At 42.6% G+C, this 21,712-nt stretch overlaps 1 protein-coding gene across 7 annotated transcripts in view; it reads right to left on the bottom strand.

Moving 5' to 3' along the window:
- JAKMIP2 (janus kinase and microtubule interacting protein 2) overlaps positions 1-21,712 on the bottom strand; it is a 37,628-nt gene that overhangs the window by 10,956 nt on the left and 4,960 nt on the right. For 3 of the 7 annotated variants that reach the window (XM_060270974.1, XM_060270976.1, XM_060270975.1), the window contains exons 2-12: positions 18,917-19,414; positions 11,800-12,018; positions 10,804-10,902; positions 10,000-10,146; positions 9,191-9,361; positions 8,352-8,391; positions 5,876-6,012; positions 4,073-4,201; positions 2,503-2,586; positions 1,894-1,956; positions 679-777 (exon numbers count right to left, since the gene is read on the bottom strand). In XM_060270974.1, the coding sequence (XP_060126957.1) occupies positions 679-777; positions 1,894-1,956; positions 2,503-2,586; positions 4,073-4,201; positions 5,876-6,012; positions 8,352-8,391; positions 9,191-9,361; positions 10,000-10,146; positions 10,804-10,902; positions 11,800-12,018; positions 18,917-19,414 (1,686 nt within the window). Of the gene's footprint in view, positions 1-678; positions 778-1,893; positions 1,957-2,502; positions 2,587-4,072; positions 4,202-5,875; positions 6,013-8,334; positions 8,392-9,190; positions 9,362-9,999; positions 10,147-10,803; positions 10,903-11,799; positions 12,019-18,916; positions 19,415-21,712 lie in introns of all 7 variants that reach the window. The other 4 variants (XM_060270973.1, XM_035108012.2, XM_060270977.1 and 1 more) reach the window with 3 other exon arrangements.

Here is a 21,712-nt window from a genome sequence, read left to right on the forward strand (position 1 = left end):
GACTAAACAACAACATTATACAAAGCAGAGGGAACCGATCTGCTATTAATGGTGTTGTCAACATATATCATAGAAGACTATTCATATGGATGATTGATTGTGACAGATCTGGAGCCTGTTATTTATTCTGGATTAGCTGATCTACACTAAAAATGCATGCTCTGGTGAATTTCTCAGTGAGACACTGTACTGAGGAACTCCTGAAATAGCAACACCAAGCTTGAATGTGACATGCTGTTTGTCCCTGGAGATGCTTGGTGGTGAGCCCATCTAATTATTTCTGTTGTTCTTTAACATAAGGATATACAAAGAGCTCAGGTCAATACTAGTTCAGCATTCTGTTCTCACAGTGGCTGACCAGATGCCTATGAGATGCCTGCAAGGAGCATATGAGCATAACAGCACTCTCCCCAATTGTGCTTCCCAGCAACTATTGTTCAGAGGGAAGAAAGGAAGAAAGAAGGAAAGGAAGGAAGGAGGAAAGAACTGGGCAACTTTTATTCCACACTGCTCTTCCTAGTTCAGTTATCTTTGTTCATCAATGATCATTTATATCATTTAGCACTCTGTTTTTCTGTATAAAATATTCAAAGCAGCTAACAGCTTCCAAACTGAAAACCACAAACACAAAGTTATAATAAAAAATCATTCTGCAATAAAGGGTCCACGGCGTCTTACTTCAAGCTCCAGATTCCGAAACTCCAACAGCTCATTTTGATCTCTGGCATCCTGCAGCTCCTGTTGCAATCGATGGTTATCGATTTCCAGTTTTTCTATCTATAAGGCAAATGTAAATATATAATTAGTGGAGATTCCAGACCATGTTTGTTTAGAAGTTTGTTACTGCCACTGTCTCCCCTGCAATATTCCACCCCCCCCCCCAATGGAAGATATCCAACTTTTTAAACTTTCTGGTCAGCCTGATAATGGAAAACATAACAAAGCCTATAATGGTTACAGGTCATGTGCTATAAGCATAAATTGCCTTTAAAAATCGATGGAAATATATCAAAAGCAACCTGGCACATAAAACAAGATCTGCATGTGCTGATTTGGGACTTTTGAGGGATTCAATGTTCCTTGTGGTTAAGAGATACTTTTGAAGATTATTTTTGATGATTCATGCAGTTTTCTTGGATGACTTTTCAGTTTTCATGTTTTATATTATTAAATACATTGTGTAAGGACTGGCCTTTGAGCAAAATTGGAAGAATTCTTAGTTGCTCTGAAAGGCCACTTCTGAAGAAGGATGAAAAAATTGCTGCCAAAAGTTACTTTTACTGTACAGTCTGAGATCGTGAAGCTGAGGCTCCAATACTTTGGCCACCTCATGAGAAGAGAAGAATCCTTGGAAAAGACCCTGATGTTGGGAAAGATTGAGGGCACTAGGAGAAGGGGACGACAGAGGACAAGATGGTTGGACAGTGTTCTCGAAGCTACGAACATGAGTTTGACCAAACTGCGGGAGGCAGTGCAAGACAGGAGTGCCTGGCGTGCTATGGTCCATGGGGTCACGAAGAGTCGGACACGACTAAACGACTAAACAACAACAACTGATGTTGTTCGAGAGTCTTTTGTTTTGCCATTTTTGATTACAACTACTGCCCTTTCTTTGTAATTAAGTTTCATCTTGATATCTTTCATTTGTTCTTCATTTCTTGCATTTTGGAATTAATATATTTTACTTTCTTCCTATGCAAACCTCAGTAACATTTTGATATCTATGCTTTGTGTCTACCTGTTGTATAGACTACTTACAGAATTTACAGAGAAATGAACAGCTTATTAGCATGCATTTGGAATCCTGGATAGAATAAGGTACAGTGGCTCTAGTTTTCAGCACCAAATCCTACGTACTGATGTACAATCTAGAAATTCAGGTTTTGAATATACCTTATCCAAAAGCTCTTGATTCCTCTTAATAAAAAGTTGCTTATCTTCTACCCAATGGGAGTCCTGTTTGATGGGAAGAAATATTTTAACATTAAAAGAAGTGTGATAGGCAATGAAGTAGATACACTATGATGTGTATGGACACATTTTTTGTGTGAAACGAACTAATACATGTCTAAGAAAATTATATTGTGTGAATTGGCTCAGAAAGGCCTGACATTTGCAGGAGACAGGAAACCACAGTCATGATAGTAATTAAAGTCACTATGACTAAGAAAATAATGGATGTTATTTTTACTGTGCTGACTCAACTCTTATTCAGCTTTATATTGCATTTACTACCAAATTAATCTATAGTTGTGTTGTAGGAAGTGGGACATCCGAAAGCAGCTACATTTAATGGATGGGACACCTTGACGTGTTGTTACAGTTTTCTGTGTATCTCTTATGTTCTTCACATGTCACCTTTCACATAGTGGAGACATGTATGCAAAGCATTTATTTCTCATACAACAAACCATGCTTCTAACAACTTCTTTATGCGGAAGCAAATAAATATTGCCTATGGGTGAAAACAGCTGCAGAAAACACCAGTCGTAAAGAATATACCTGTCCTCTCTGGGCCAGCGTCTTTTCCAGATCCTCTATTTTAGCTCTGTACCTCTGGACTTCAGCTTGGAGCTGCTCCTGTGCCTGTTAAAAAGTATAGCCACAACATTATGAAGTGTGCACATCATACTGCCTGGATTACAAGGTCCTGGGGATACAACCCACTGCAAAGAAAGTCAGGCTCAATTTGCACAGCAGAAACCAGGATCCTTTCCTTTAACTAAAGGAAAAACATGGAGTTTCTCCAGTTTTGCTTTTCCCCTCTGGCTGATCACAAGAGGGGCGAGCACTGTTGCACCCGTGTTCTGCTTGTGAGGTTCTCACAAGCATCTGGTTGGCCAGGGTGAGAACAGGATGCTGCCTTTGGCCTGATCCAGCAGGGCTCTTCTTGTGCTCCAGCAGCCCCCAAGCCCTCCAGAGCAGTTTCCCAGAGGACAGACTGAACTGAAGAAGGAAGGAGAAACTGGAGAAAGAACTGCCTCCCTATTCCCTTCCCCCAGTGTGAGAGGAGGAAATAATGGTAAAAATACTATTGTGGTGGCGCTGTGGGTTAAACCACAAAGCCTAGGGCCTGCCAATCAGAAGGTCGGCGGTTCGAATCTCCGCGACGGGGTGAGCTCCCATTGCTCGGTCCCAGCTCCTGCCAAGCTAGCAGTTCGAAAGCATGTCAAAGTGCAAGTAGATAAATAGGTGCTGCTACAGCGGGAAGGTAAACAACTTTTCCGTGCACTGCTCTGGTTCGCCAGAAGTGGCTTTGTCATGCTGGCCACATGACCTGGAAGCTGTATGCCAGCCCCCTTGGCCAATAGAGCAAGGTGAGCGCCGCAACCCCAGAGTCGGTCACGACTGGACCTAATGGTCAGGGGTCCCTTTACCTTTACTTACACCCCAAATTACTACACCACACTGGCTGTATCATTTATTCATATATATCCTAATTTTTCACAAAATGTGGCTTTTAGAAAAAGGCCAATACGATACATTTTGGCCTCCTCCCAGATGGGGTCTCTCATTCCTGTTATTGGTCCCATCACTGGCACTGATTCTCAGGAGATGTATGGGCCCAGGAATGCATAACTATACTTCCCTACTTTCAGACTTTGGTGCTCTTGCTTCTCCGATGCTACATCTCCTTCTTTTACTGTCTTCTCCACTATCAAAATTCAATTATAAGCTTCTTCAAGCAGGATCTTATGTTTTTGCTTATATCGTGTAACTCTGGATCAAACCTGATGTAATACTATTTAGGCAATTGTGTGATTTACAAATAAAAAATAGCAGGAATGAGAGACTCAGCCTGGGAGGGGGCTTTAACCCTTTGCCACTTACTACAGTCCTGATCATCCCAATGCTTGCTATTTTTTAAAATAAAAAAATACACATTCATGCTATTGATAATTGCATGAATAGAGTCACATCTAGCTTGGCACCATGTTCCTTGGTGGCCCTCTATGAACCATAACAAAACTCTGATTTTGTGACATAGCTATGAGTTTCTTCTAACGTCTCTCCTCCCCCTCTGTTTTTAAGTTTGGGGTGTATGTTTGAGTTGCCCATGGCAAATACTAACCTTGGCTTCTCGTTCTGCATCTATGATACCCCCTGTTTGCTCTTGCAGTAATGCATAGGCTCTCTGCAGGGCTTGATACTCCTTTGTCAATTGTCGAAATCGCAACTCTGATTCTTCAGCTGCTAAGCTCTGCCAGAGAAATAAATAGAGGGAGTCTCAAGTGGGTATAAGCTTTAGGAATGTATGTTATGAAAACTTGGAAGGGTTGCTTAGGATGGTTTAGGGCTTTTACCATGTCAAAAGCCACATAATTTTTTGGTATTTTGTTTAGGAGTTTAATGAGCATAAATTTAAAAAGAGTCACTATGTTGAAATGCAACCATCAATAACTTATTTTTAAAGGGAAAAGGGTTGTTTGTTGCTTCCTGGACTTCTTTATTTTATTTTAAATTAATGTAACCTAAAGAGAGCATTGTTGTAGCTTGTGTTCTCTCTTATATATGGTTTCCTTTAAAAACCAAAACACTCAGTTCTCTTTCAAAAAATGTGATGTCAACATACTTAAAATGTACTTATAACCAGTGCTTTTTTTCTGGGGGTACGCATACCCCAAAACATTCTGTAAATCTAAGTTTGGCCTCATTGAGAGGCAGTATTTCAATATGAGTAGGAAAATGTGAGTACCCCTAAACATTTTTTTAAAGAAAAAAAAGCACTGGTTATAACACCAGATAACAAGAATTCAAAATACCCCCCCCCCCTGATTTATACACCATGCTTATTTTGAGAGTTAAGCAATACTAGAACACTTGGTCAAACAGGCACATGATGCTAAACAAATTTCTGAATATCCTGACTGGAATTCTCTATTTACCAGTAACTCGCAGCATTTCCAAGGTGGGGCAAAACTATCAGGACTGCAACATGGGGCAGGAAATGCGACCCCTTTTCCCATGCGGCTTTCCAGCAGAAAAAGTCCCACCTCCAACTGCTATTTATTTACCCCCAAACCTGGTTTTGCTATTATTTGCTTTGGGAGCAAACAGCAGCTGCAAGGAGGGTAGGATTTTCAGTGGGAAAATGGTACAGGGGAAGAGATAAGTCTCTTGTCCCCCCCCCATTCCTGATCCTGATCCCCTCCACACACACACTTTCCCCTTAGTCTATTTTTTTAAAAAAACAACAACAAAACAAAAACCAGAAGTATAATCATGGAATTCAATTTGTTTTAGCATCACATGTAGTTTGGCCCATGTCAACTCAGCTGAATGGATTATTCAGCTGGTAAGAAGGTATTTTATCATGCTTTCAAAATGCTGGGAATTTATTTTCTGAAAACAAAATGACACACAAGGCAAAGAATGAGCAAGAAAAACATTTAAAAACATGAAGAAATTCACTGAAATCTACAATAATTTTTCTCACCATGGTAGTCTTTGACAAGAAGCTAACCATACCGTGGTTCACACCATTGGTTCATCAAGTTCAGTATTATCGACACTAACAGCCAAGAGCTTTCCTGGATTTCAGACAGAAGTCTATTCCAGCCCAACTTGGAGATGCTGGGAATTGAATCTGGGACCTTGCGCCTGCAAAGCAGATGCTCTACCACTGAGCTTTGGCCCTTTCCAATTCAACTTATAATGCATATTTTTAAAAGGTCACAAGAGAGTCCTCTGTTTCACATAGTTTATTCAACAAACACAAACAACTACATTTTGCACAGATTTGTGCCATGCCCCAGACTTCCTGCTTTTAAAATTCCAACCAGTCACTTAAAAATAAAAAATAAAAAGTGTTGCCACTGCAGAAGTCCCCACTGCTAGCCCTTCAGGGTCTATAGTATGAGGCAAAATATCTTACTTCATCCAGGTCTTCATCTGGAGTTGCTGGTGTTCTGTCTGTCCTGAATGAAGCCATGGATGAGGTTTCGGAGTCCATGGAGTCATCGTCACCCCCATAAACTGTGTCCAATATATGCCTCTGAAGGGAGGAAAAACCTCGCATGAAAAAATACTACCAGTATTGTTCCATCACCACAAGCAATATTCAGTCATGCTTACAAGTCCAGTCATTACTTTCTTGATTCAGGCACATGGGGTGCAGCCTGGCTGGCTCTGCACTGGCTATTTCATCATGTCCTGCTGAGCCACAAAATCTAGACAGCAAGCTGATGTGATTGCTGCGCTGGGGTCCGCACAACATGGCATCACTGGTGGGCCCTTTTCTGTTTTAGAAGTACAATGTACACCAGAATTCCTCCTCTCACTCCCCCCAGTGTCAGAGTAGTGGCAGTCATTGATGTGGACACAGCTTCACGGTGTGCTGTACAAGTGAGAGAATTCTCACTGAAATCAGTGCGCAGGGGCATCAGGATTCCAGTTGGCTAGCAATGGGCCCTGCTCAGGGAAGCCTGCAGGCTTTCATGAATCAAATGGGAGAGATGTGATTTTTGCACACAGCTGCCCTTTCTCTTGCAGCACCCCTGTTGCACCACCTTCCACACTTTTCCAGACAGCTCCCCAACCTCCTTTACAGATTTGGGGAGGCAAAGGGGGAACCGCAGAGGGAAACAGTGAAAAGCGCTTGCCTCCCACTTTTCTTCACACAGAATCACAGAACTGTAGCATTGGAAGGGACCACAAGAGTCTTCTCGTCCAACCCCATGCAATTCAGGAATCACAGATGGATCAAAGAGCCTTCCTCGATCAGGAGGGCACCACTGTATGCAACCCACTGTTGTTGCAGCTGCTATTGATTTGTTGTATCGGGTCCTCCCTAACAAGAGGGCACGTGTTGCAGTGGGACCCGGCAATCAGGCCTAGGTGTTGGGGCATGATCATTGGAGTGGCCACAACACCCTATTGGTGGTCCCTCTAACACGGGAGCAATTGGGCTATGGGCATGGCAATCAAAGTAGTTTGAGGGATCACTATTTAACTGCTACACATGACCCTGAGCTTCTCTTTCAGGTCTCAGTGCATCGGAACACCCGCCCACCTCTCCCTACCTTTAGGGCTTGCGCTTGACCTTGCTATACCGTCGTGTGTCGCCTGTCTTTGGGACAGGGGCACGGCAGGAATTTCCCCCACTTGGCTGATTGGCTGGCGCCATTTGGGTTTCGCCTGCTGTGTAGCAAATTGTCACAACTTGTAAGGTTGTGGATAGGCTCTGGTTCTTGTTGATAGGGGTGGCAGGATGCCTAGCCATCCCTATGCATTGGGTATTCCTTTAAAAGGAATCCAAGGACTCATGGTTGGTCTTCCCTGAGTGGGGTTGTGCCCTGAGCCTGATTTCAGGTGTGGCAGGCACCCGTGCCTGCCTCTGTCCCAGATGTTCACCCAAGGCTGACTTATGGTTGCTGTCCACAGTTAGCGCTGCCTGCAATGCTGCAGGAAGCTAGCCGAAGCAGAGCCTATGCAACCACCCTTGAATTTTTTTCTAGGCCAGGTTAAAGGGTCTCCACATGCAACAATGTATTTACATAGTTCCATCACTGTGCATGCTGCTTTACAGAGATATAAGAACTGAGGTCCCTGCCCTGAGGAGCCTCCATTCTAAAATCTGACACAGGGAAAACAAAAGAGGAAGGGAAGGGGTGTGGGTGAAACAGGGAAGCAATATATGGTTGCTTCAGTTACATGTCCTTATGCACAGGCTTAGTTGGAGCTAAGGCACAGGGACAATGCTAAAGTAACTGCTACTTTATGAAGTAAGCCACGTTAAATTCAGTCCCCCCCCCAGCTTAGTTCCTTCAGACTTCCTAATTGAATTAGAAAACATCAAAGGAAAGATGAGTCATGCCGTTAGATGACAGAGCTGCTTAATCTGTGGGTTTGGATAGCAAAGTACTGGCATCAGCACTTAAAATTTGCCAAGTGAAGTGAAATTGTTTTGCAGACAGACTGATCAATGAGAATTTAAGGCACACTTGTATTATAATGTTTCTATTCCCACATAAAGGATAAGACATCACAGGGGTGGAAAGTATTTGGGATATGCATGGCCAACTGGCAGAAGATTTGCAGCTCCTCTCTCTCTAGGGAGATGAGGTCCAGGTGTGTACTGAGCTCAACATGCAGGTTTACAAATCTCTGCTTTATCCCGCTCCTTTTTCTTCTTGGCTCCACACGCTCCACCCCTGGCAAATGCATCCTGTATTTGCTGCTATTTGTGCAAATTCATTGTCTCTACTGGCAAAATTATGTCTGCAAGGCCTAGTGTCTTTCCCACCAAAATGCCTGCAACTCACGGCATTGGGCTCTGCAATAATGAAATACAGCACAGCCTGTTTGTCCAAAACATTTCTATGCTTCACTTACCTTGATTGGCTTGGAACTTCTTTTATGCTTCCTGCGGCGAATAAGTTTCTCTCTATCCTATAGAAGAGGAGCAAAGAACAGTGAGTGCCAGGGTAGGGCAGGCTCAGTCTCAGGCATCAAATATATTCCCCACATTGAGAAGTCTCTGGCCCTAACCCAATGGAAGGTGGGTTCTTGAGGAAATGAAGGCCATGAGTTGAAAAAGGTTAGCTACCCGTGTCATCCCTAACCATCGGCCTTGCTGGCTGGGACTAGTGCAAGTTGGAGTCCAGCAAAATCTGGAAAGTTTTCCCCATCCCTGAATTAAAAACCAATCCTCACAATTATTCTGCCCGTGGTGGGTTCAGTTAGTGGCAGACTGCACCACCATCCAGCCAACAGGGCACCCACTCATGAACGGAAGTCAAGGTGAAATTCATACACAACCCGTAACAGTGGGAGACTAATTCATGCCATATAAATGCCAATGTTGTGTTGATATCTATTTGGATATCTGGCGGGCTTCTATTATAAGTTAATGTTTAACTTTTGATGCAGTAACTGATAGTAATTGTATCCATAAAGTGAACTGATGGTTGTTTTTGCTATTATTCATATTATTAATATATTCTTTTTCTTTTTATTGTCAATAATTTCTTTTCTTTCTCTTCATTTTCTTTGTTAAATTTGCAAATAAAAATATTGTTGTTAATAATAATAATAATAATAATAATAATAATAATAATAAAGGATTGCTATGTCTGATCCCATGTGGTCTGGGAGCCTTGCTCCTGACTTCAGGATATGAGAAATGCTTCCATAATTATAGGTCATCTTGCTTTTTCATAATGATAGCTTTCAGGGGCTACTCCTCTACTTCTAATGTCTTGTAGAAGTGACAACCTACCCGTGTCAATTCATCAATTATGTTCTGTTGTTCTATAACCTGAAGCTTCAAAAATTCAGTCTCTTGCTCTTCATTAGCTTGATCCAGGTCATTGAGAGATTTTAATTTCTTCAGAGGAGGATGTGATGTCATTTTTTCTTTCTGTGTAGCAAACAAAACAAAAGCAACCCCTGACTATTAAAAACAAGTAATTTCTTTTAAATTTCTTTTAAACAACATTTTCTGCTTCAGCAACATTTTCTGCCAGGTGTCTACAATCTGACATCCAAATTGGCACAGCTATTTTTAGTATTTTGTTTTGTTTTGTTGCCTCTGTCAGGGAGAATTCGGAGGAGCAAGTGACAGAAGGGGAGCAGTGATTGGCCCCTGGGATGAATTGGACAGATGAATTGGACTGTAGTCCATGAAAAGCTTATGCCAGAATAAACTTCTTAGTCTGTAAAATGCAAAAAGACTCCTTATTGTTTAGGCATGTTGCTGTGGTCAGTTTGTAAGTACCAGGATGCTCAATCTGGATGTGTTACAATGTCATAGCTACAACCGGACAAGGGTCAGCATGAAATTGACTGGTTTTTAGCTATTGATAATTTCCTGAATTCTTCACACTCAATTTTGAAGAAGGAAAAACCTTCATCAACTAACGAGATCAAGTGGCAGCTTTGCCTTTTGCGCTTAAATCCCATAAATTCACTGCAAAGAAAACTTATGGGCAAAAGCTTGCCAATATTACTATGCACAACTGGGAAGAAAATGTTCTGAATACTGTACTCAGTACAAACCATTTCTAAATTCTCCTTAGCAATTGCTTTGAGTTTCTCCTCCATGCGCTGCAACGACTGCATGAGTTCATCATTTCTCTTGGAGAGGCACTTATTTCTTTCCAGAAGAGGTTTGCATTGCTTTTCAGCTTCCCGAACACGTTTCAACTGCAACAACAATAATAACTCATAAGAGAAACCCCTTTCTTCATTTAATTTCTCATTGCTGTTGTTTACTGTGCAAGGGAGTCTCTAGTACAATTTAGGAAATGAATGATAACATGGCAATTCTAACTTTCATTAAAGCTGAAGGCAGAGGGTTTTTTGTGGGGGGATGGGTGGGAGATTAGAGCACTAAAGGTGCTTTGAAAAAGAGTTTACTGCTTTTGGTACATATAAAGGATGGGGAATCTCTGGTCCTCCAGATGTTGTTGGACACTAACTCCCATCAGTCCCCAGCCAGCATGGCCAATAGTCAGGGATGATGGGAGTTGGAATCCAATAACATCTGCAGGGAACTGCACTGGCTGCCACTGGACTAAATCTTGGAGGAGAGATCTTCCCCACCTCTTTAGGGAATGTGCTTGTGTTTGCCCTCTGTCTTTCCTACTCATGTGTTGCATATTCCTTCCATCTAAGAGAGATGAGGAGCCATGTAAATAATCCACCTGGTTTATGCTGTAACCTGCCCTTTGACCCTGGGATGAAGGGCGGTGAAGAAATTTAATAAACAAAATAATAAGTCATGGCCCCTTTTAGGTCCTTTTGTTCTCTGTGATATAGCTTTCAAGCACCCCCGTTGGAAAAACTGCTAAAAGCACCCACCAGTTCATTCCGCTCGTCTACCAGCAGTGTGTTCCTGTCCTCGAGTTTCCGTATGGTAGCATTGAGCTCTGCCATCCTCTTCTGGTTTCTGCGTAGGTCCTGCAAAGGAAATGTTTAAACCATTTAATACAAGAGCTGCATATAGGCAAACTGCTGTCACTGCAGTGCCCAAGGCCAGATAAGTTATTTTGGCATCTGAGGAAGAAAATCCCATTGGCACCTTTCCCCTGAACCCCACATGGCAAATGAAATAAATAACAAATTGCTGCCTTTTCATGACACCAAAGTTCAGCCGCCTGAGGCCACTGGACCTGGTAAGTCTATTCTACTGCATACCCATGGCTTAGGTTGGGCTACTGTAATGTGCTCTATGTGGGGCTGCCTTTGATGGTTGCTCAGAAACTGAGCTGATCCAAAATGCCAGGTTCTGTACATTTGCTGGATAAATGGACTGCAAGCGCTGCTTGGTTACCTGCTGGACTGTGTAGGGAAGTTCTTTGGCAGAAATGACGGGTCCCAAGGAAGACAAAATGTATAGCCCCACCCCCACCCTGCAACCATGTCTCTCACCCTCTAGGATTCAATTCATTTATGATTTCACATAAAATAAAGCATTCAAACACTGAAATAATTGTTGCATAGTATGCATGGGTCTCTGCTGAATCGGCCATGAACGCAATGGGCTTAGGTAGGCCACTATCTCTCAGCCTCGACATCCCCACTCTACAGAACTGTTGAACAGATTATTATTTTTTAAAGATTTGAACAGATTTGAACACTTCCATGTACTACAAGAATGCTAAGCTTTAACTTCCATAACCATTTCTTGCGAATTGTGCTAAATTGAGAGTATTGAAGTGCAGCCTTCTGCCAGCCACAAGAGGGCACATTTCATGCACCACAAATGGATGCTTCCTCATGGAAATGATGCAATAAGTGGGCAAAGTGCATCCAGTAAAAGCCCAAATGTTCCCCCTTTGTGATGAAATATAAAGCCTTTCTTACAGGACTGCTGCAGTGTTCAGAGCCATCTCCTGCTCTGCCTGGGATCTCTCTTTTGGGACTGCTCATGTTACATTCGGCCTCCTTTACTAAGAAGAGCTGTTCGTCCAAAGCCTCCTTCTGCAGTTGAAGCTTCTGAACATATCCAGTCAGGGTCTCCAGCTCTTTCTCCAAGGAGAAGATGGTTCTGTCTTTTGCTTTGATCTCATCCATCTGAATTAAGACATGGGAGGACAATGTTATTCCACAAGCCAGAGCAGTGAGCCAACATACTTTATACACATTCACCAAAGCTCAACTTGTTTACATTCAAACATGCCTTTCAATCTACTAACAGAAACTTTCCAGTCAATTGTTTCACTCTCTCCATCCCCTACCGTTATGGCCGGCAACTTTTTATGGTCAAGGAATGATTATACAGCTGTACAGCAGGCATAAATCCAAAAGGCAAAAAAACCCCATATCTGTGTCTGGATGTTTAGAAAAGATACACCTGTCAGATTTTTGACTGTTATGTCATGGCATGTGAAAAAGCCAAAGGAAAAATAGATTGCAACTCTTCACAAGCCAAGGCTGAAAACAGGATGTTGAAAGGGGACATATAGATGCTACAGAGCTACGAAAATATTTTATTTGGTGGGCACACAACCTTTGGTTATGTAGCAGCTATGTGGTGGGACTACCCTAAACTGAATTCTTTAGGCCTCGTGATTTCTTCTTCTTCTTTATTTCTCTCTGTATCTGAGCTCAATCCACATTCTGACACAATTTCTGAAAGGTCCATGGAGGCAGCTGTACAGAGGAAGTAGTGTCTGACCCAATCTGACCACATTGGGAGGTGGTGCTTCCCAGTAGCTAGTCATAAAGGGGGGCGGGGATTTATTACTGCACCTACACCAATCCATAGCTGCCAAGTTTTCCCTTTTCTCGTGAGGAAGCCTATTCAGCATAAGGGAAAATCCCTTAAAAAAAGGGATAACTTGGCAGCTATGTCACCAATCGCTACCAGGAAGCAGCACCAATCAGGGCAGTTGCACCTGATCATACGTTACTTTGTGAGAGGTTCTGTGCTGAGGGTTTTAGAGCATCTAAACCAGGCCTGCCATTAGGATTGAGAAGTTTTCACTCAATTTGTATTGGCTGGCACGACTCTGTGGAAAGGTTGTTGTTGTGCCCTTTAGATATTCTTCTGTAGGGAGTTCTTGTATAGTGGGGAGACTGCTTAAATGACCTTATAAAGTAGATTTTTCCTACAAAATCAAGAAAGGCTGTGTTTGCTGTGCCAAATCTGTAATAAACATATGATTGGTTCTTTTAAACATTCTCACAGCCATGTGCAAACTACTCACCAGCAAGCAGCAGGGCAGGGAAGAACACCTAACACCTGTATAATCTTTTAATGTAAGGTGCACCCCATTCACTCTATCCAACAACAACAATCTTTATTACGGTCCATAGACCCATCAATTCGTTACCAAGCGATACACAGCTAGGACACCCCGCCCTCAAACCACTCAGACATCTTACTCAAATTCGGAATAGGAAACATTAGTTCTTGTGACCACCGATAAAAACTTTGCCACTGCTAGTGTTCTATCCATTTAAGAGTGTGTGCTAAAGGCATACCTTTGGCTCCGACATAGCGCATTTTGCTAACTTCTACATATGTTATTCTGGATTATGTGGCTAATTAAAGCAGATCTACACCATACCTGTAAAGCACACCCAACACACATTTAAAGCACATGACTTTCCCCAAAGAATCTTGGGAACTGTAGTTTAACCATGCTGGAAATTGTAAGGGGTTTTTTTTGGGAGGGGGACTGCAGCTCCTAGAATTCTTTAGGGAGATTCATGTACTTTAAATGCATGTTGGACATGGTTTAAATGCATGGCATAGACCTGCCCACAGTTTTATGGAAAAGGCTCTGTGTCTTTATAAGCTTGATATCCAGAAGCCAGTCTGTTCTTTTGCCTGCATGAGAATGCAGTCACAGGGAAACCTGATTGTCTGCATGCAACTCTATAAAAATGAAGCAGTTGTCCATAAAAAAAATGTCAGTAGTCTTAACTGCAGTACTGGTTGTTGAACTATACCTAAAACGTTTAGCTTTTGCAGTCGGTGAGATCAGTAGATGCTGAGCAGCGCTTCATTTTGCAAAGTCATACAAATGTTTGCTTATGTAAGATGAGTATAGAACAATTTTAGAACAAGAAGGTGACTCAGATTAATGTCTGGCTAGCATTTATCAACTAAAGTCAATTTCCCCAGCTAAGTGTGGGACTGTATACTGTACTGCAAAACAACAACACAGTGCCAGTAAACTAAACAAAGCAAAAAAGCCACAAATGATAGACCCTCAACACTCAGATCTCCCATTCCTCTCTCCAATGTCATGTTCAATTTACTCTGTGTCATAATAATAATAATAATAATAATAATAATAATAATAATAATAATAAATTTATTTATACCCCACCCATCTAGCTGGGTTTCCCTAGCCACTCTGGGTGGCTCCCAACAGAATACTAAAAACACGATAAAAGATCAAACATAAAAAACTTCCTAAACAGGGCTGCATTCAGATGTCTTCTAAAAGTCAGATAGTTGTTTATTTCCTTAACATCTGCTGGGAGGGTGTTCCACAGGGTGGGTGCCACTACCAAGAAGGCCTGGTCATTACAATGTGTGTTTGCCCCACCCTTCCAGACAATGAGGTGCAGCAAAGGAAATATCCATAGCAAGGACTCCAGAACACACAGCAAGTGGAACGAGAGTGGGCTTCATGTTAGCTGCGATGTGTCACTCTACTCTAAATGTCTTGTACTGCAGACATAAGCAATGATGAAAGGCTTTGCATACACATAGGTTAGTGTACTTCCCCACTAAAGTGCAGTTATTCTGATTTACCACAGAAGAGATGAGTTTATCTTTTTACAGGGTGAGTGGAGACCCCAACTGATTCTTGCAAAGGGGCCAAGTATCAAGCCTGCACTTTGTCTTACCACTCTACAGTGGTACCTTGGTTTAAGAACAGTCCAGTATAAGAACGATTCAGTTTACAAACTCCACAAAACCGGAAATAGTGTCTTGGTTTGAGAACTTTACCTTGGTCTAAGAACGGAATCCGAATGGTGGCGGTGGCGGGAGGGCTCATTAGGGCAAGCGCTCCTCGGTTTAAGAACGGTTTCGGTTTAAGAATGGTACCATTGTATTCCTAATCCTTCTGACACATCCTATTGGTGTCAGTATAACCCTGGAGCAGTATTAGGCAGGGGTTGTCAACTTGGTGCCCTCCAGAAGTGGCTGAACTATAATTCCCATCCCCCCTGACCATCAGCCATGCTGGTTGAAGAGGATGGGAGTTAATATCGAGCAACATCTGGAAGGCATCATGTTGGCAACTTTTGGTATTAGCTTTTCTCTAGCAGTGAAACTGTTAACCAGAATTTAGACTGTGATGTTGGGAGTTGTAGTGCAAAATACCAGGGAGACACCACACTGGGGAAAACTGATTTTGACCGAGACTTCTCAATGTGAGCCTTGAAAATGTTATGATTTGGTATGAACTAGATAACAGAAATAATAATAATAATAATAATAATAATAATAATAATAATAATAAATGCTCAGTGGAAGAAAATGATTAATTTGGGGTGTCTGTGCGCGAGCATTCATACAAAATAGACTCTGAAGAATTTTCCACACACAACTCAAAGCTGCTTCCAGAGCCTGCAATATCTCATGGTTGCAGAATCCTTAAGAGGAGTTGCTTTCCTAAAAGCAAAGCAAAGTCTGTGAGGCAGGGTCTGATCTTGTTTACAGAGCTGGCAGTCTGGTGAAAAGTGTTTTTAAGCCAATATGCATGACACAAGGGTCTGGCTTTGTATATGGCTCCCAAAAAGTTTGTATTCCGGGCTAGTCATCCAGACAAATTCAGTGCTGTGGACTGAATCCAACACTCCCACTCCCTCTCTGTATACACTCAGCAATGTTTGCACACACACACACACACACACACACACACACACACAGAGAGAGAGAGAGAGAGAGAGAGAGAGAGAGAGAGAGAAAGAGAGAGAGATTGGCTTTGGTTTTGTTATTTCTGTCTAGACTTCTGCTTGCCACTAGATGTCTTCCTGCTTTACTGAATATATGTATGATTTTGAAAGGTATACTCATGTTCCTATATATGTCTTGTTCTGTGTAGGACTCTGTGCACACTTCACAAGACTAGCAGTAAGAAGCAAGTTGATCCTCTTTAAGCTTGGAAGACGAAAATACTTTCTTAAACATCAACAATCAATTAAAGGCATATCTGCAGTTGATCCTTTACCTTCCACTCTTTAACACAGTTTTCAACATTTGTTTGTAGCCATTGTTTCCCATTTACTGCTGCTTTGGAGTCTATTATTATTATTATTATTATTATTATTATTATTATTATGTGAAGAGCTTCCCACCAATGATTAACTCATCTAATCAGGGATCACATACTGAATTTGGTGATGTCACAGTGGCATGTATCCAGTCAAATTTGTTATATGATGATATCACTGAGGACAGAAAGCATCGCTGTTGTCCACCTGGTTGTGTCACACTGTACTATCAGTTCTAGTGCTCACTGGCAGTGTATTTTTGCTACAATCCAACTCTAATCATGGATGCCTCCTTTATGCATGCATGTTGCATCAGAATATCAATTCAAATGCACATCTCAGTTAAGTGACACAGTGTGAATGTCACATGCGACGGAAGGTGTCATTTGCCTGCCATGAAACACCTTCATTGGGATGCCCATCTCCTCTTTACCCCCCAACCTGCTATCCTATCGAGCAAAGTGTTAGACCCTTTCACAAAGGGGTGCAGAAGAACCTTCCAATGACATATAAAGGAATAATGCATTCACCAAGGGTGGAAATGTACACGAAACACTTCACCCCCATTTCACCTCAGCCCTAGAACATTGTGCTCTTTGGGATTGCAGTAGTGGCAAGCTGTGCCCCTACCTGTGGGCAAACAAATACAATTGCAAATTGAGTTCCTGTGCTTCCATTTCAAATAGCAGGCTGGTGTGCCTACTTGCATGGGTAAAGCGCTTTATATTATCAGATATTAAGCGGGTTGTGGAAGGGCTGGGAAGAAGTCCCTTGGGGTTTTGGATTGGGGCCTAGGCCTTGTTCAGGAGCTGAGTAATGGGGGGACGTGGTTATTTAGATTGGGGTAATTCGATTGGCAGGAGGGCCCCCCATTTAAGCCTAGTCTCTTTTGAGCCACTCTTGTATTGGTGTTTGAATCTCCCTCCCACCCGCCGCTTGACCTTGCTTTGCCTGTTATGGGGTTGCCTGTTGAAGGGGCCCAGTAGGAATTTTGCCATTTGGCTGATTGGCTTTGCCACTTTGTTTTTGCCTACTGTTTAGCGAATCGTCACAACTTGTTAGGTTGGCGGTTAGGCTTTTGGTTATTGAATTTGGTTGAAGGAGGGGTTGAGGCACCCAGATGCCTACCCCCCTTCTTAATGTTGCTCCACATAGAAGTATTCTGTTAAAGGAATCCTGGGGCTTTCACTCTAGTCCTTGCATCCCCGCCATAGGCGGGGATGGTGGGCCAAATTACAGAGTACGAGCCTTGGGGAACATTCTTGGTTGAGAGGGGTGAATGTCTGGCCACAGCTACCTCCTCTCTCCATGGATGTTTACTTGACTTCCCTATACCCTTGGGGGAAGTCAGAGCTGGTACTGTCCCAGGTGGACAGATGGTGAGTCCTGTCCAAATGGACAGATGATGTGAGTCCTGTCCCAAGTGGACAGATGATGTGAGTCCTGTCCCAAGCGGGGCAGATTAATATGGTCCTTCCCAGGGAAGGACGAATGGTTAACCAAAAGCCTAAGCCAACACTCAATTATAATTGTATTTAAATAAAGTTGTGGCCAAAATAATGCCAAAAACCCAAACCTAAAATATTGTGTCTGTTGTGAGTTATTGGGGGAATTTCTGTCAGCCTCGTCACACAAATCTACTTCACTGCTTGTCTGCTGACCTTTGCAACTAGGCAAAGACAATTACAGGAATAACCAAGATACAACGTGAAAATGAGGGGGGGGGGAGAGAAATTATGTACAGTGCAGGTCCATATAGATGGCACCTAATGGCATCTTTTAAATCAGGCATAAGGAACAATCTTTCAGGGGCCACATGCCAGTTGTAAGTGATGAGGACACAGGGGAAAGTGGATAGGATGAAGGATTGCACTTTTAACTTTGTACGGAAGTCTATTTTCCAGCCATGCAAAAGCCAGTGTTTTCTGTACACACACCCTGCTCCACCCTCCATACAGGCAAGCAAGTGGCTTTATTACAGTTCAAGGACACACCCCTGCAAGGCAAAAATCACCCAAAGAGAGCATGGAGGAGGGCTATGGCCTGGGGAGAAGGGGTGAGGCCTGGGGAGTGTCTGACGGGCTAGATAGGTGAACAGCCTTCGTATCATGGGCTGGATATTTCCTACCCCTGCTTTAAATGTATCCCCCCTCCAGAAATGGATTTTCAAAGCCAAAAAGTCATACAGAGTTTCCTATAAGAAGAGGTGGCTTGCCTAGGGGAGGGGTACATGGAAAACATTGCCATTTGTACAGTTTTGGCTTATTCCCCCCCACCCCACCCCAGGGGCTGTGCTGAAAGAAACGGCTGTGGGCCTCCACCCCAAGTTCACACAAATATTTTTTCTCTTGGCAGCTGCGTACCCATGCACACAATCACGCAGAGTCAAAGAGGGCTGCCTGCCTGCGTTGTTCACATGCCCTAATAACAACGAGGGAGACTAACTACTATTATGTAAGTTATGCTCACTGATTTTATATGTCAGCCTCGATAACACTCAGAAGGAGGATGCAATGTTCCTACAGTGAATTTGATCCATGTGGTCGGCGTAGGGGAGAGGATGGGGGCATCTCAAGCCACACTGCCCTGTTTCAGCAGCCAATTCATTCCTGCCCCTGTAACCTTGCTTTTGTCATTGCAGGCACCACATAAGAGTTGTGACAACTGCACAAAACCAGTATGTACTTCTGAGCCCCGTTAAGCGGCTTCCCATCCAGATAAGGTTACTAACCAGCCTGCGAATATCCCTCTCGCTCTCCCATTTGATCTTCGAGATTGCTTCCTGGTGGGATTGGTGCTCACTCCGAAGATCGCCCGCTTTGATCTTATCTGCCTGGATGATGTTGTTCAGGGCTTCGTCCACCTGCTTTTTGGCGGACTTGAGTTCGGTAATTTCCTGCAAAAGCTTAAGGCGCTCAGAGTCAAATTGTTTCCTGGCCTCTTCGCGAGCCTCAATGGTCAGTGCTGTCCGTACTTTGTCGCTGCTCCCTTCCCGCAACGCGTACAGGGCTGACTTGAGCCTCTGGATTTCACTGTCTCTGATTTTCATTGTCCGTGCCATTTCTTGCTCGTGCTGCTTGATGAGATTCTCCCGCACGGCCTGCAGCTCCTTCATCTTCTCCTCGTGGAGCTTTGCTTTCAGTTCAGTGATCTGGACTGTCTGCTTGCGCTGCTCCAGCTCCCGGATCCGCTTCGTTTCTTGGATTTTCTCCCTTTCAAGTCTACTTACCTACAGTAAGACAATAAAGCAAGGTAGAAGGAAAAGAGATGTTAGGAAACTATTAATAATGATGACAATGACTATCCATTACATTTGTCTCTACATAAAATGTTTCAAAGCAGATGGAAATTATAAAAAAGCATAACAATGCAAGAGTTTAAAGCAACAGCAAAAGAATTAAACAACCTTCCTTAGTACAACTGTGTTTCTCCAAAAATAAGACACCGTCTTATATTTATTTTTCCTCAAAAAAAACACACTATGGCTTATTTTCAGGGGGTGTCTTATTTTTTTCCTCCTCCTCCTCCTCCTGCCGCAGCTGGCATTGCTGCTGCGCCTATCACTATGTCTTATTTTCGGGGTATGGCTTATATTCCTTGAATGCTTAAAAATCCTGCTATGGCTCATTTTATGGGTATGTCTTAAAATATGAGAAACAGGGAAATACTCCTGCTGCAATATGATAAGGCTGAATCCTAGTCCTTCCTACTAAAAGGGTGAACTCCAGTAGGCTGGAGTATGATATGAGTACCATATGATCTTAGTTAAAAAACAAATGCTGGGGTAAACAGATCTGTCTTTGCAGCCTAAAAGTTGATAATGGTGCTATAAGTCTTTAAAATGGTCACAGAATTTGCAGTTGTCACACAATTCCAAATGGCTTCTTTTTCTCCCAAGAGTGAGACCCAAAGCTTGTTTACTGACGTAGCTAAAGTCCCGAGCAGCAAACTTCCAACCAAACCTTAACCGAAGTGTGAACCCTCAGTCCCAAGCAATTTACACCTGAGTTAATCTGATCTCCACCTTTGGGGAGTTGAAATAAAAATAAAATAGAAAAATTCCTTCCAGTAGCACCTTAGAGAACCAACTAAGTTTGTAATTAGTATGAGCTTTCGTGTGCATGCACACTTCTTCAGATACGTGTGCATGCACATGAAAGCTCATACCAATGACAAACTTAGTTGGTCTCTAAGGTGCTGCTGGAAGGATTTTTTTCTATTTTATTTCTATTTTGTTTTGACGGCAGACCAACACGGCTACCTACCTGTCACTAGAACTTTGACGAATTACACACTGATTTGGATGCTTGTCTTGCATTCATTCTGGATTATAGAGATAATTTTTTTTGGGGGGGGGGGTTGCTGTTGCTATCCTAGAATTCTAGAGTTGGAAGGGACCCCAAGCATCAACTAGTCAACTTTACAAAAGATGGCTTACATTACACAGGTTATTTCTGAAGAATATCCCCCCGCCCCGCACTATCCTCTGACACTTGAACATGAACTCTCTTTATTGTGTGTATGCGATTTGTTTTACTGCTGCTGAATTATCCTGTCATTTGGAGAATTTAGTTTTGTTTCTTCTAACTACCATTTAAAAGATGCATAAATCAAGCTGAAGAGATCATTTACAAAATCTGCTGTAAATATATATGTGCCAGTCAGCATTCCTGCATATAGATATAGCCAGTCAGCAATCCTACAAAAGAATAAAAATTGCAGGAAACAAATAAAGCAACAACAAGACAACAACACAGAAGTGGATAAAAATCAGAATTCACAAGTTCTTGGACAGGCATCCCCAAACTGCGGCCCTCCAGATTTTTGGCCTACAACTCCCATGATCCCTAGCTAACAGGACCAGTGGTCGGGGAAGATGGGAATTGTAGTCCAAAACATCTGGAGGGCCGAAGCTTGGGGGTGCCTGTTCTTGAAAATAGTATAAAAGTTAACAATCTTTTAAAGACTGGGTAAATAAAAAGCTATTTGCCTGGTTCTAAAATGATAGCAAAGTAAGGGCCAAGTGACTCTCATTCCACATGCAAGACAGTACCAAACAGTAAGTCTCCAAGAAAACTTTTCTACCATGGCAAATAGAAGGCAAGAGGATGGGAGATTTTAAGCCTTCCTTCATGGTCTCAACCTGGCTTGCTCTCACCTTAGGCACCAGCTATTTATTTTTTTAAAATAAGCAAGCATGCCTGGGCCAACTACGTGACAAGCCTCACATTTAGCTTGGCCCTTCCGCAACACTGATTTCCCTGAGCCCATCTGAAATCTGCTGACACAGCTTTTGAAGTCTCTGTGCCTCACAACCTGAATGGGTGGCTTAAATCCGCACTTCATCTTTATTACTTCAGAAACAATATTCAATAGGAATTTTGCCTAAAGAAGGGCTCATGTATGGATCCCAGCACTCGCCCCTATAAATATTTCATGGTTCTTGACAGAAAAAAGACAACAATAAAGCCTTTTCTGCACTGTAAGCTGCTTTCAACATCATCATGAGGGCAGACTTCAAGTGCAG

Source organism: Zootoca vivipara, chromosome 2 (genome assembly GCF_963506605.1).
Source record: "Zootoca vivipara chromosome 2, rZooViv1.1, whole genome shotgun sequence".
Lineage (NCBI taxonomy): Eukaryota > Metazoa > Chordata > Lepidosauria > Squamata > Lacertidae > Zootoca > Zootoca vivipara.